Source organism: Rhinolophus sinicus, linkage group LG15 (genome assembly GCF_036562045.2).
Source record: "Rhinolophus sinicus isolate RSC01 linkage group LG15, ASM3656204v1, whole genome shotgun sequence".
Taxonomy (NCBI): Eukaryota; Metazoa; Chordata; class Mammalia; order Chiroptera; family Rhinolophidae; genus Rhinolophus; species Rhinolophus sinicus.
The window spans coordinates 25880256-25893796 of record NC_133764.1 but is presented as its reverse complement, the minus strand read 5'-3'; the positions used below and the strand labels follow the sequence as shown (position 1 = coordinate 25893796).

General features: G+C 39.1%; 2 protein-coding genes across 10 annotated transcripts in view; one reads left to right on the top strand and one right to left on the bottom strand.

Annotated features, from left to right (window-relative positions):
- The window catches only part of TRIM37 (tripartite motif containing 37), a 162144-nt gene that overhangs the window by 55896 nt on the left and 92707 nt on the right, over positions 1-13541 (bottom strand). The gene's annotated exons all lie outside the window — the stretch shown is intronic.
- Positions 1-13541, top strand: part of PPM1E (protein phosphatase, Mg2+/Mn2+ dependent 1E) — a 125898-nt gene that overhangs the window by 106970 nt on the left and 5387 nt on the right. For both annotated transcript variants that reach the window (XM_019736354.2, XM_074319753.1), the window contains exons 3-6: positions 1887-2086; positions 5175-5363; positions 7720-7863; positions 8072-8165. In XM_019736354.2, coding sequence (XP_019591913.2) covers positions 1887-2086; positions 5175-5363; positions 7720-7863; positions 8072-8165 — 627 coding nt within the window. The remainder of the gene's footprint in view (positions 1-1886; positions 2087-5174; positions 5364-7719; positions 7864-8071; positions 8166-13541) is intronic.

Genomic DNA, 13541 nt, shown 5'->3' with positions numbered 1-13541 from the left:
AGAGGGGTGTGATTCTGTTAATTGGTAAATCATGTTTTACTCCTTAGATGCACATGGGACTGAGAGTAGAGAAGGAATGTTCCTGGTAGAAAGAGGAATGTTTGTTGGGTGGCAAATAACACATTAAACCTAGGAAGCTACCTTATTGGACAGTCCAAGTCTATATACTAAGAGTAATATACAAACCAAAGAATGATACAGTGGTTTATATTATTATCTGGAAATCTAGGAACTATACTGATAGTATCAGTTGTTTCATCCCACCCCATTCTCCCTCAGAGTTTCTGAATTCACTTGTTTTGCAGTCCTCTGTTGTGATTGAGTCCAATGCAGACAAATGCAGGGTCTACATTTGGGTGACTCTACTGCTGCAGAGACCATAGGGGTGGAGTGATACAAACAGGTAATTGCTGGCTGAAAGAGACAGTCTCTGGTAACTGATGCTTTAAAACAAAGACTGGAATTGCTCAAAACAATCAAAATGTTGGGTTGTTTACTGGCCTCAGTTTCCCTCTTATACACACCTCCTCAGATTTTATTTGCTCTTTGAACTTTTTCATATAAAACTTTCATATAAAAATGTCAAAGGGACAAAGCCACAAAACATGGTTTACTACCCTGTAAATGAGAAAAAAAGCAACAAAAACCTTGAGATCAGTTTTCTGAACAGTCATTTTAAAAAGAATTTTGAATAAGAAAACAGGTAAATGTAGTCACAGATTAAGGCAATGGCAGGGCGAGGAATACAAAATGAGAATCTAAGTTCCCAGGCTGTTCTAGAACACATTCTCTTCTTTGGGATTTGTGTTCTAGATCAGAGGAGGCACGCAAAGCCATTTCCCATCTGGCACACATTTTCTCAGGCTGTCATGCTGTATCTTAGTAAAGTTTTAAAAAATTCTAATTTTTTTTTTACCTGGGATGTAGGAGGAACCTCTAAATACCGTCCTAAGAAAACATAATCTCCGTTTGGATATTTCAATAGCTGCAACTTGAGTAAAGGACAACTTGACTGGAGATGATAGTCTGGTCGGTACTATTTAGTGTTGCTTGAAAGGCTTTCAACATCTGTCCATCCTCTGATGGATGCAAGTCAGCCCCAGAAGTCACCCAGGCTACTCCACTTAACAGGTCATGTAGCAGATTTAAATAGTCTAGGGTAAAGAATCCTCTGATTGCCATCTTTTTTTTCTATATAGGGTTACACACATAGAATTTAAGTACTTGTTTTTCCTTAGAGAAATACAAAAGTCTTAACCCATTTGCTAAACTATTTAAGTTACTGCCTAAAACATTAATTAAAAGTACATCAAATAAAATTTACCTCTAAATTATGATCACGTATGGGAGAGAAAAGTTGGGGAACTCGGAGGAGGTAGAGGTAAGGAAGAAAGTGAGACACAGACAAATGTGTAATCAAGGCAAACTCTTCTTTTTCCTGTAGTTTGTAAATAAATAATCTTTTTTCATAGGCCTTTCATATTCCAATTAACTGGATAACCACTGTTCATATTTCATTCATTCCAAGCATAGGGGGCTGGCTCTCCCAGTAACCGTGGCCGCCAACCCGAAGGTAACCAGCACTCTGAACTAGACAGTAGTGGCCTGAGCACTTCACAGGCGAGAAGAAATCCAGCCCTGACTGGAGATTTTTCTCCTTAGGACATAAGGATTATCTAAGTTGCAGCTGCTGGCTGATGATTTTTATGTTAGATAGGTTGTCATTTTCTCTCTCCAGAATCAACATTTCATTTCTCTTGAGAAGGGGGAATTTCTTCCTTTAAGAAGGAGCTTGACTAATGTGACCTACTTCTGTCTTTACCAATCGTGCAAGTGAAAAGCAGTTTTTACAAGGCTCTTCATTGGGGGTTCTGTGTTTCTTTCAGAGATTGAGACAGTGAAATTGGCCCGTTCTGTGTTCAGCAAACTGCACGAGATTTGCTGCAGCTGGGTGAAAGACTTCCCTCTCCGCAGGAGACCCCAGCTTTATTACGAGACATCCATCCATGCCATCAAAAACATGCGCAGGAAAATGGAGGACAAACATGTCTGCATTCCTGACTTTAATATGCTCTTCAACCTAGAGGTAAAGGGCACTTCTGAAGAGTCAATGAGATTTAAAAAGCAAAACCAACACCTTCCTGGTCCTATTTGCTAACAGGAAAACTTGTAGTGTACTTCTAGCAGTTCGGAGAGGCTGGAATGGGACTTAAGGGCACGGTGGCACAGGTGTTGTGATCAGACAAAAGGAGAGGAACCTGTCTGTTATTTGCATAGGTAATGTGTGGTTTAGAACTGGAAAATAAACTCTCATCCTTGTCTCTCACTCGGTTGTCCTGCATGAGGGCAAGGGAACTAACAGTTTCTTGTGTAACCTTCCAGAGCTATTCTATAAACACACAAGCCAAGAAGAAATCTGTTGTATCTTAACAAAGCTGTTTTTTTAAAGGAAACTACTTTGATAGTATAATCAAATGGTATTTATGAAATTCCCACATTTCTATTTTGCTGAAGCAACCAACACAAAACAAAAACAAAAACAAAAGAATGAATCTGAGACTGAGAGTTTTCTGGTTTCATGTGTTGTTTTTTTTTTTTTTTTTAATGTCTTGGTTTCTGAGATAGGAAAGCAGCTGGAATTGCATTTCATGAATCTCTGTGACTGACAAATTGGATCATATGAGCCTTGTCAACTTAATAACCATTTTCTTGTTATCATCCTCTTTTCTTTCTATTAAGTGTATTATGTTAATGCAAACAGAGGTAGGTTTGTTTCCTTTGCCTGTCACTTGTCTCTTCACTCAAGTCCATAACTTAAAAATTACAATGCAGTAAATTCTACAGAGCACAGTATTTCTTTTATTTAACAGCTAAATTTTAATTTTAGCTGACTGTTAAGGTCTGATAAGCAGTGATGGTGGGTTGGTAACTGGTGATTATTTTACAAAGATAGATCAGGTGATATGTTTCCAAATGTTATCTTGCCCACGCAAATATCACCCAAAAGGCTGTTACGTGATAATCCTTGTATCATTACACCCATTTGAAGATTATACTCAGGTTTGAGGGCATCATGGCCATTTGTTGACTTGATTGGTTTTCATTTTTGCCTCAAAATCAGTCGAGAGGCCGAATTCAGAAAGGAGCACCTGGCTATAGTGAAACAGGCTTTGAGGGCAGTTTGGCAACACATACTTAGAACCTTGTAAATTGACACACCCCTTGATATGGTAATTTCACTTTTAATTTTATAAGAAACAGAAATGCAGAAAAGTCTTACCTATATGTTTTGTTTTACATAAATATTTTACACAACATTGTCAGTAATAAAAAATTAGAAATCTAAATCATTATCTATAGGGAATGGTAACTATGATATGCTCATTAAGATGTATGGTACATACCCATTTAAAGTTATGTCTTTGGGTAATACTTAATGACAGGGGAAATGCTAATATAATAAATGACAAGAAGCAGGATATAAAATTCTATGTACAGTATGATCCTAATTTTATTTAAAAATCTGTATGTATAGAAATATGACTGGTTGTCTGTGGAGGGTAGGATTATAATTGATACATACACGCATACATTATATTTATAACAGGGAAAATGTTTTTTTTTTTTTTTAAGCTATACTATTTAAAGAGATCCATTTGGCTCCCTTCTGTTTCTTCTGATGCTATATTAAGAAATCTCCCCACCAATCTCGCATTGTTTAGTTATATTCACACACACCCCCAGAGATATTACCCCCTCCCTTTTTTGATAATCCCACAACAGCTTACTCATCATTTAAAAACTGCTTGTATATGCTGTTTTTCCATTTTACCCTTGTTCTGCCAATTGAGTTAAAAATGAGTACTACTTCAGTACAGAAGAAATTCTACATGTCAGGACTTTTTTCTAGATACTTTAATCAGTTAATCTCTGATGGCATTATATATAGATGGTGTTGATTAAATTGTTGAATTAACTAGTTATAGATTAGATATAGATTTCATAATATTTGGATATTATCATTACTCTATGGACATTTATATGTAGTACTTTTGTAAATGTAGTATACCCTTTAAAAGAACTTTTTCGAAGCACAAATATACCTGTTGTTTTAGTAGTCCTACCAAATCCCCATGAGATAGTAACTTATCACTACCTAACAGAAGGGAAAACAAGCACATGAAGATTGTATGATTTGTTTTGTATGTTTGATTTACTGTGAATGACAGGACCTGGACTCATCTGAGCTCCTAGAGCCTAAAGAATGTCAAAGACAAAGTCATTCCAGAGTTGCCTAAGGGAGTCCAGGACTCGGTGAGAGTTCAGTGAGCTACAGGTCTCCTACATGAGTTAGCTCTGTGATTTAAACACTTAGGCGGAAAGTGAAGAAGCAAACTACTGATGGTTTTAATGTACTCTTGTGATTAGGCTTCCTTTGTCAGGACAGAGCACAGGTTTGGAAGACCCTTCTGGCAGTTGTTTTAGAACTTCAGGCAGTGAGTGGGCAAGGAAATGGGAAGCTAAATCTGGTTGAGGGACAACGTAAAGTGGTTCAGGGCATTTGGACATCTGATGGGGTTCAAGTTTTGCTAACCAGTTGAGACTGTTATTTACGGTGAGGATTCAATGCAACCATGAATAACTTATGAAGGAGATATTCTAGTTCAGAAGTCTGGGTACGTTTTCATGATCTCTCTGTATTTTAAACAACCTAACATAATTGGCCTTGTGCTGGAAGGCCAATTATTTCCTTTTGTTCTCCGTTTCTAATTTTACTAAAATACTTTTTTTTTTTTGGAAAAAAATACTCAATCCATAACAGCTGTTGTTCAATTGCTCCTAATTTCTCTTTTCTCCCTCTCCCCTCAAAATTGTAGCAGCAATTTTGAAGCAAATGTATGTGGGCGGTTTCCATGGTACAAGACAACAGCTTTCAGAGAGGGCACCTCAGCCTGAGCTTCTTGGGCATGAGGTGTTCGTGTTCTGGTGTGTAAACAGGTGTCCTAGTATTGCAGATATTTTAGCAGCTGATGAGGCACGTCAGAAAAGGGAAAGATTTAGTCTCACTCTCTGGGTGACAAATGCAGTGGAGGAGGATGGACGCAGCACAGGCACTGGCTCATTTGCATCATGCTGTGCCGAACTCCCGTAACTGTTTCTGCTTCTGTCAACAGGACCAGGAAGAACAAGCTTACTTTGCCGTGTTTGATGGCCATGGGGGAGTGGATGCTGCCATCTATGCCTCCGTTCACCTGCACGTTAACTTAGTACGCCAGGAGATGTTCCCCCACGACCCTGCTGAGGCCCTGTGCCGGGCCTTCCGGGTCACTGATGAGCGCTTTGTGCAGAAAGCAGCCAGGGAGGTATGCATTTTCATTTCCTCATGAATTGTAGCCATGAATGCACTGGCGGAGCTTGCCTTGATCTGTGGTTAAAGGGCTATTTTGGGCAGGCATTCATTAAAGTTCTCTTCCAAATTGTATTCTTGACCCATAGTACTGGATTCTGTTGTAGTTCTAATTCTGTTTTCAGGAAGAGTTTTGGTGGGGTGATATGATGTACAGTATAGAAACTCCTAAGCTATAATTTTCTAGAAAGGCAATCCATTGATGGACCTGGCAGGTGAGTTTTATCTTTCTTATTTACCATTGCCTGTCAGGTTCACACCAGGACCATCTCTCTAAGCAGATTTCTGGTGATAAAATCTGAATATGGTGATTAAAACAATGGTCTAAAAAAGAAACAGAAGCTGGGATTACTCCCATACATTTGGTTTTAAATGGTTGGCAGTGTTTTTCTGTCTCTCTTGAGGGAAAATTTGCTTGGAGAGAGTGAATCCTTAGATGATCCCTGAACTGATTTTCTTTTAACAGGAAGAAAAGTCCGAGCTCATGTCCTAATTTATTAAGGTTAATCAGGCTTAAGGTTTTTACTTTGAATGAATGACAGGAGTTCTATATGAAGATCTAGAAGTAAAAATTTTAATCTAATTATCATTCTGATATTGGTACATAATTATAGTACTCTATATTCATTTCTAACTGGGGGCCAATAGAAAGAGAATAATTTTTAATTTTTAAGAATAATTACAGAATTATATACACACAGAAAATCAGACTCCTCTGCTATGACCGAAACATTAACTCTTTTGAAAAGGACTTGGAGAGGACAGGGTAATCATTTTAATCCATTCCTTTGATCTCATAGTTATGTAGTAGTGGGGCTTAGAATTAATGAAACAATAATTCATAACTATTTGGTATTAATCAAGAGAAATATTCCATCTCTCCCCATCCGTACCCCAAGTTTAGATGAATATGCAAATCCAACAACAGAAACCACGACGGTCTACATACAGCGGTGGGGCTAGAAAATAAAATACAATTTTTACATCAGACCATCCAGTTTCTTGAGGGCCAGCACTGCTTGGCCATCTGCCATGGAGCTGCTGGCTGTCATCATTCTGAGGACAAGAGCTGGCCCGTGAGGTGACCTGTAATCACCAACGTGAAACTAAGAGAACCACGTGTCTTCTTCATCCTCTATCCCTTTTCCTGTGTTCTCAAAATTATGGCTTTTCTGACCATGTCACCTCCTTTGCTTGGCCAGTGATCCTAGTGTCCCTCAGTCCTGCCAATAGTTCTCTTGAATAATTTAGGTTTGTCTCAGCAGTTACTTTCCTCCTTGTGCGCCCATGTGCTGCTCACTGCTGGGAAGAAAAGTAGCTATTCCTGTTGTGTAGCAGCCGTGCCTCCTGTTCTCTCCAGGGCATATGCACTGAAGTGTCTTTATCATGTGTTCCAGAGGGCTGAGTTTCTGAACAGTCTGTGTGGGAAGACATTTTATTGGTGGGTGAGGATTTATAACAAACTATCCCTATACAGGGAAAATGAGAAGTTGTTTTTCTCATTGGCTACAAGGGGCCTTTTACTACCCTCAAAGCATTGGTTCTAATTTAGGCTAAGTCCTTAGTAACAGAAAGTCATGCTCATTTGGTGGTGACTCATGTCAAATGGAGACGTCATCTAAGTATATTAGTATCAAACGCAGTGGACTGGGCTATTGGAGTGAAATTCCAGGCTGTTAATTCTTTATGCAATGTTCCAAAAACAAAGGCCCCTAAAATTATTGTAGAGGAGTTCTTTTGTTTGAGGTATAAATAAGTATCTTACCACTCCAGGGAATGTATGTTATCTCTTAGCTCCTCTCTTAATATCCAGAGAATGGGAGCATTTATGTAGCAGTCAGATGCTATATATATTATTTTGTAAAGCTAGGACTCTCCTCCGAGACATACAGTAGGTCAGTAACAAAACAGAGACCAGAATATGGTAATCTGTACTCTTAGGGTTGCTATAATGGAATCAGCACTGGACTGGGAGGAAAAAGAATTTCATTTCTCTTTTATGTACTAACCGGTTACCTGCCCTTGGACAAGTCACATAACCTGCCATAGTTTTCTTACCTGTATATAAAATGGAATTAATAATCATCACCGTCTTGCATGTCACAGATCAAATTGGGTCTCTGTGTGTACACATACATACATACATGCACATAAAATGAGAAATTTGAATAGGAATTGCTGTTTATTTGTGAAATTGAGTTAATAGTCTAGCTCCCAACTGAAATGTCTGTATCAACTATAAATTGCTTTTCAATGAGAATTTGATATCTATTTATTGTTACTGACTCTAGTTGTATTTAAACTATTTCCAGAGCTTAAGATGTGGGACCACAGGGGTGGTGACGTTTATCAGAGGCAACGTGCTGCATGTGGCCTGGGTGGGTGATTCCCAGGTTATGCTTGTGAGAAGGGGCCAAGCTGTTGAACTAATGAAGCCACACAAACCGGACAGGGAGGTAAGTATGGTCTGTCCCACAAACATGGTTTTCTAGTTAATTAAGATTCACTTATTTACCATAATTATCACTATTATCTCACAACCATGCCCACCTTCCAAAAGAGAAATAAAGAGAAGCTGATGAGTATTATATGTTGTTTACTGTTAAAGGAGATGAATAAATCCTGAATCTAATTATTTGCTTCTTTTATTGCATTGCTGTTTAGGATGAAAAGCAGCGAATTGAAGCCCTTGGAGGTTGTGTAGTCTGGTTTGGTGCCTGGAGGGTGAATGGAAGTCTGTCTGTCTCCAGAGCTATTGGTAGGAAAAACCAATTATTTTTGTTTCTCTAAAACTGTTCTCTTCTGGCTCATTGTCTTATATTAACTCTGATAGGAGGGACCCTGTGATGATAATTTATATTATCAGTGTTCTTATTATTTAAAATAACAGTTGGATGATGCCTCTTTTAATTATTTAATTAACCTACTCATTTATATACTTAAGTTCCATTTTAAAAGGGAACTATATTGAGAAATGCAGAACTTACTAGTTTCTATCTTTTTTTTTTAATGGAAACCTTTGATCTTTGGTACACACATCTGCTTAAAACCACAGTGATCCTCACTTCATTCCATTTTGGTTCATATTTAGTTTAAGTCAGTAATTTCCAGAGAATGGAAGGCTCCCCCACATATTTTACCTTGCGTATATCTTTCAATATTTTTCAATGAATTCTAAAATGATATAAACAACAGAAAACAAATTGATAGGAAAAACATTGTGCTTTTTAGATGAAAATAACTTTCCATATAAGCAATATAATAATTTGCTAGACAACCCTGGGTTTCAAAGAATCTGCTCCCTGGGACCTAAATTCTTAAATAGAAGCGGAAAGTTAACAAAACTCTGTCTAAACCTTGAGAGAGTAAACAGCTAAGTTGATTGGACCAAGTTCAAGTTCAAAGAGTTGTCCTATTTCGGTCTTTCTTTCACTTTGGCACCTGGGCTTATTATTTTAGGCTTCATGGCTTAGCTTCATTTTCTGGTTTTTTTAAAAAGTAAATCTATGTGTGTGTCTAATGGGAGCTATGCATTTCTACTGCAGTTCTTAGTCACTGCCTCCTAATGGAATGAAGCAGTTTGGTACAGGGATAACATGGATAAATGGAATTCACATCTGATCTCCAAATTTTGCTTATCATTACCCCCAAAATTCTAGAACATTAACAAAATCTCAGGGGACTGATTGTTTCACCACTGATGTGAGCTCCTCCTGCCCTTTGGTAAGGTGCCTACAAGCTGTGAAGTGGCCCAAATGTGAGCCGCTGAAGGCTGAGAGAAAGAAAAATTCTGCAAATGCCTCCTGAAAAACTGCAAGTGGGCTCTACCTTATGACTGAGGGAGTTACTAAGAACTCTGGAATGAGGCCATATAGGGGATACTTCCCACTTCTAAAACATCCCTCCATACAGAATTAGTTTTTGACAATTCCAGCCAAAGACCTCTTCCTCTTGATCTGCCTGTCTTTGTCAGAGTACTGAGAGGGATCTTTAATGCCTGTTACAGAACCAGCTTTACTAGAGGACACTTGCTTTTTCTTGTTTCTAAAAATACAACACAAGGGGAAACTACAGCAGGGGAAGAATGCCCTTGAATAAGTGACAATCTAAGAGAATAAGGCAGACTTCACAGAGGAAGTGACTTTGGAGTTGGATATGGAGGATAGTGTTCAGGGAGGAAATTACTGGTACAGGGGAACACAAACCCACGGGCACCTGAAAGAGTACATGGTGTTTCAGGAACAGCAGCCCATCCAGGAGGCGGGGGCAGTGGGTGGGAGTGATACGAGGGAAGTGTGGGTGTCAGGCTGTGAGGGGCTTTCCCGGGTGAAGGAGCAGAGGGACTTTTGTCATCAGGTTTGTATTTGTAAGGTATTTGTAATGATGGCATATGGAAGACAGACTGGAGTAGAAAGCCTAGATGAGCGGTAATTCAGGAGGCTGGTGATCCAGTTTGTTACAGAGGACAGCTAAACAGGATACAGAGGAGAGGGGATAAATTGATGAGACAGAAATGACGGCTGTGGGGGAAGAGGAAAACTAACTTCCAGGTTTCTGACTTGTGTGACTGAAGATGATAAAGCATTTGTAATAAAGCAGCAGCAACTTTGGGTGTGGGAAGGGCAGATAATGAGTTCATTTTGGACCTATTTTATATTCCAGGTACTTGTGGGATGTCTTGGAAGAGATCATTTATATGCAGTTGGAAATACAGATCTGGAGCTTAGCAGAGAGTTCTGAGGTGTAGCTAGAGATTTGAGAACTCATCCAGTCTGGGCAATAATATTAGCGACCTGTGAAACTATAGGCACGGATGACGTTGCCCAGGAAGAATATGCAGTGTGAAGAGGGACAGACCAAGGATGAGGCTCAAATTTAAGGTAGAATAACAAAACGAAGTCATGCTTTCTGGGTTTGTATCTTGGATCTGCCATTTTACAAGTTGTGGGGCTTGGAAAGTTTACTTAACTTCGCTGTGTCTATTTGTTCCTTTGTAAAGTATGAATAGTAACAGCACTTAATTCATGGAGTTTTTGTATTAAATGGTATGTACATGCACCACACTTAGCACGCTGCCTGCCAGTCTTAGCACACAGTAATTGTTAGTGCTATTAAGTGAAGGAGCCAGTGAAGAAGACAGAAAAGGCATCAGTTATAGAAGCAGTGTATCACGGGTGCTAGGGGAAACGGGCTTCTAGGAGTAAGTAGTCAGCAAGGTCAAGTGCTGCAGGGGTCAAGTGAAAAGTGGGTTAAAAAAAGACCTGAAATTTTGAAAACAGGAAACACAACAGGTCCTTGAAAAATGTTTCGTTCACCGTCTTGTCATTATTAACATTGATGAGATGCTGTAGGAACCTAACTCTTGTCAAGCTTGTGGTAAACTGGTTTCATTTTATGTTGTTTCACTCAAAGTCAAAGAACGTATTGAGGACATTAAGCAAAGACTTACTATATAATCGGTAACATTTGAGAGAAGTGTTTTGGCTTCATAGGTGGAAAAACAAGAAAACAATCAGGTGAGGGAAAACACAGCAGCACATGTACATTTGGTTTCTCAGACAATTTGGTGGTGCAGGGAAATAGTGTGCTGGCTTGAGGGAAAAGCCGATTTGGGAAAGGGTTACTTTTACTGTTTTAGGATGAGATTTTAGATCAAACCATGTTTGTAGGATAAAAGAAGAAAGAAGCAGAAGAGAAATTGAAGATGACAGAGAAGCCAGAGCCCTAGAGAGACAGGTCCAACAGCACAGGTTAGCTTTGAGAATGGAAACGACACCTCTTTCTCTGAGAAAACGGTAGCTGATATAGGTGAATCTCTACAGATGAAAAGAAGAAGAAATGGGGGGTTGGGGAGGAATTGAGGGACTTCAGGCCTGATAAACTTAATTTTCTTTGAAGTAGGAAATTAGGCCATCTCCTGAAATCCAGTAACTTGGAAGGGGAAGGTTGAACAATGTGAGACTTAGAAAGCTCACGGAATAGGGACATGCAAAAGGACTCCTAAGCAGAGTTCAACTCTACATAGAAAAAAATGACACTTAAAGCTTTAGAAATGAAAAGATTTTAAAATGTGTCTCCCCATGAGCCCTTCAGATTTATGATCCAAAGCTGACAAAAGCATGGTATGTTTCCTAGCATATGGGGAGAGGAGGTTGAAGACAAAAGGATGTTGCCGTTTCTACCATGAAGTGGGTAATCATGCCCTCCTACCAAATTTGGGGGCGAAATGTCATGAATCTGACATCCAATAGTAGAGCAGGTGAAAAGCCAGAATTCTGGCAGCGTTTTCTCTGTGCGAATCTTTGTATGTTCTGTTCTAAACTAACAGTTGCAGTAGACTTTTAATTGAAGCACTAAAACAAGATTTTTGGGAACAGTATGACTCAGATCACATTTATTTTTAGAGCTGGAATTCAGAAAATAATGATGATGATAATAATACAGTCAGAGCAGGGGATGGAGAAATTTGTAAAGTGGATTGTGGAGGCCACTGAAGGCCATGACTGGCAGTTTAATTAGCTTTCACAGGCTAATTAAAAGGTATCATAAAGTGGAGTTGACAAAATCAAAACCAAGCTTGAGGAAGATGGTTCTGGCTACTGCATGAGAAAGAGTTTCTTACCTTATAGAGAAACTAACACAGGTAAATATGTTAAGTATCTATTGTTCAGGGTGTCCCATCATACAACCTGCTGGGTAGGACACTTAGCCCACACTGGCGCTGGCACTTATCCACAGGGTTCCTGAGCTTTCTGAGCCTATCTGAGGATTAAACAGGGATGGGAAATGTTAGAGAGAATCTTACTTGGGTAGGAGAGAACCTGGAACACATACTAGAAACAGGGATAATATAGCCAGATCACTTAAGAATATTTATCTTCACTTTTTATTTTCCCCTGGTCAGAACGTTCCGTCTTAGTGCAATGGAAAGCACAGTAACTATGAGGGTTTCTAACCAGTGCTAGGATTTGGACGCAGGCGTCTGACTCTCTGACTCTAGTACTGGCATCCTTAACCGCTAAGCTCCATGCCACTACTTTACAAATGATAAATCACCTTGTACATTTTTAAAAACTATTGTTTACCGACGAGTTATGATACCCTAATCTAGGAATTATTGCTCAATAGTCTGTGTTTTTTATGTAAAGAAGTAAATTAGTGTCCCTGTTGTAGTAATAAGCTATTTGGCTACCCAATGGCTGAAGACCCTTTTGCTAGGCTTTCACCAAATACCTAAAAGAAAATGAATGGATTTGGAAGTGCACTGGATCTGAAAGCTCCAGTATGCACTGTAGATGATGGATGATTTTAGTAGTCTGGTGACAGAAACCTAGCTTGTGGTACTGATGTCTCCAGTCCATCTCTACTCCAAGCACGCTATATTCAACTACACATTATTGCCTAACAGTTGCCTCTCTGTCTTTGCTAATTCTGTTCCCTCAACTCTGTCAGGTGACAACTAACGATCTTTCAAGGCCCAGCTCAAATGTCATTCTGTAAGTGAATGAGCTAAGCAAGGAAAGAGAGAAATAAAGGCCCAGTAGGGCTTGGGGCAAGGGGGGTTCTCACAGTTGTTCACAAATGGAGAATGAACAACAGCAATAAAAACAGAAGATCAGAGACATATGAAGAAAGCAAGAATATGGTAGTCCCTGAAGACAAGAAAAATGATCATACACTTTCTGACTGTTCTCTACAAGTAGTATGCAAAGCAGCATTTAAAAAATGAAAAGCAAACAGGACTGGGAACCAAGAGACTAACATTCTAGTTACCTTGTCAGAGGCTTGGGATGACTTTTCCTGGCTTGAGGGATTTGGACTTGATTTTTAAAAACCCCTTGTAACTCAAACCTTCCTCTGTGCTCATAGCATGAAGCTACTGATTTCTACACAGGGGCAGAACACAAATTAAGTGTTTAATGAAGAGAGTGATCAGAACTTTGGTTTTTCATTGTGGACTCGTTCTCAAATCTCAAATCAAACCTAACCACCAGTAAAAGAACAGAGCTACTAAATCAACAAGGTTTTCCTACGCAGAATTGGATTTTTCTGTACAGTAACAAATTTAGATTTGACATTCGTTGCCTTGCTCAGCTAAGCCTAAGTCATAGCTTCAGGCACAAGATTCAGAGTC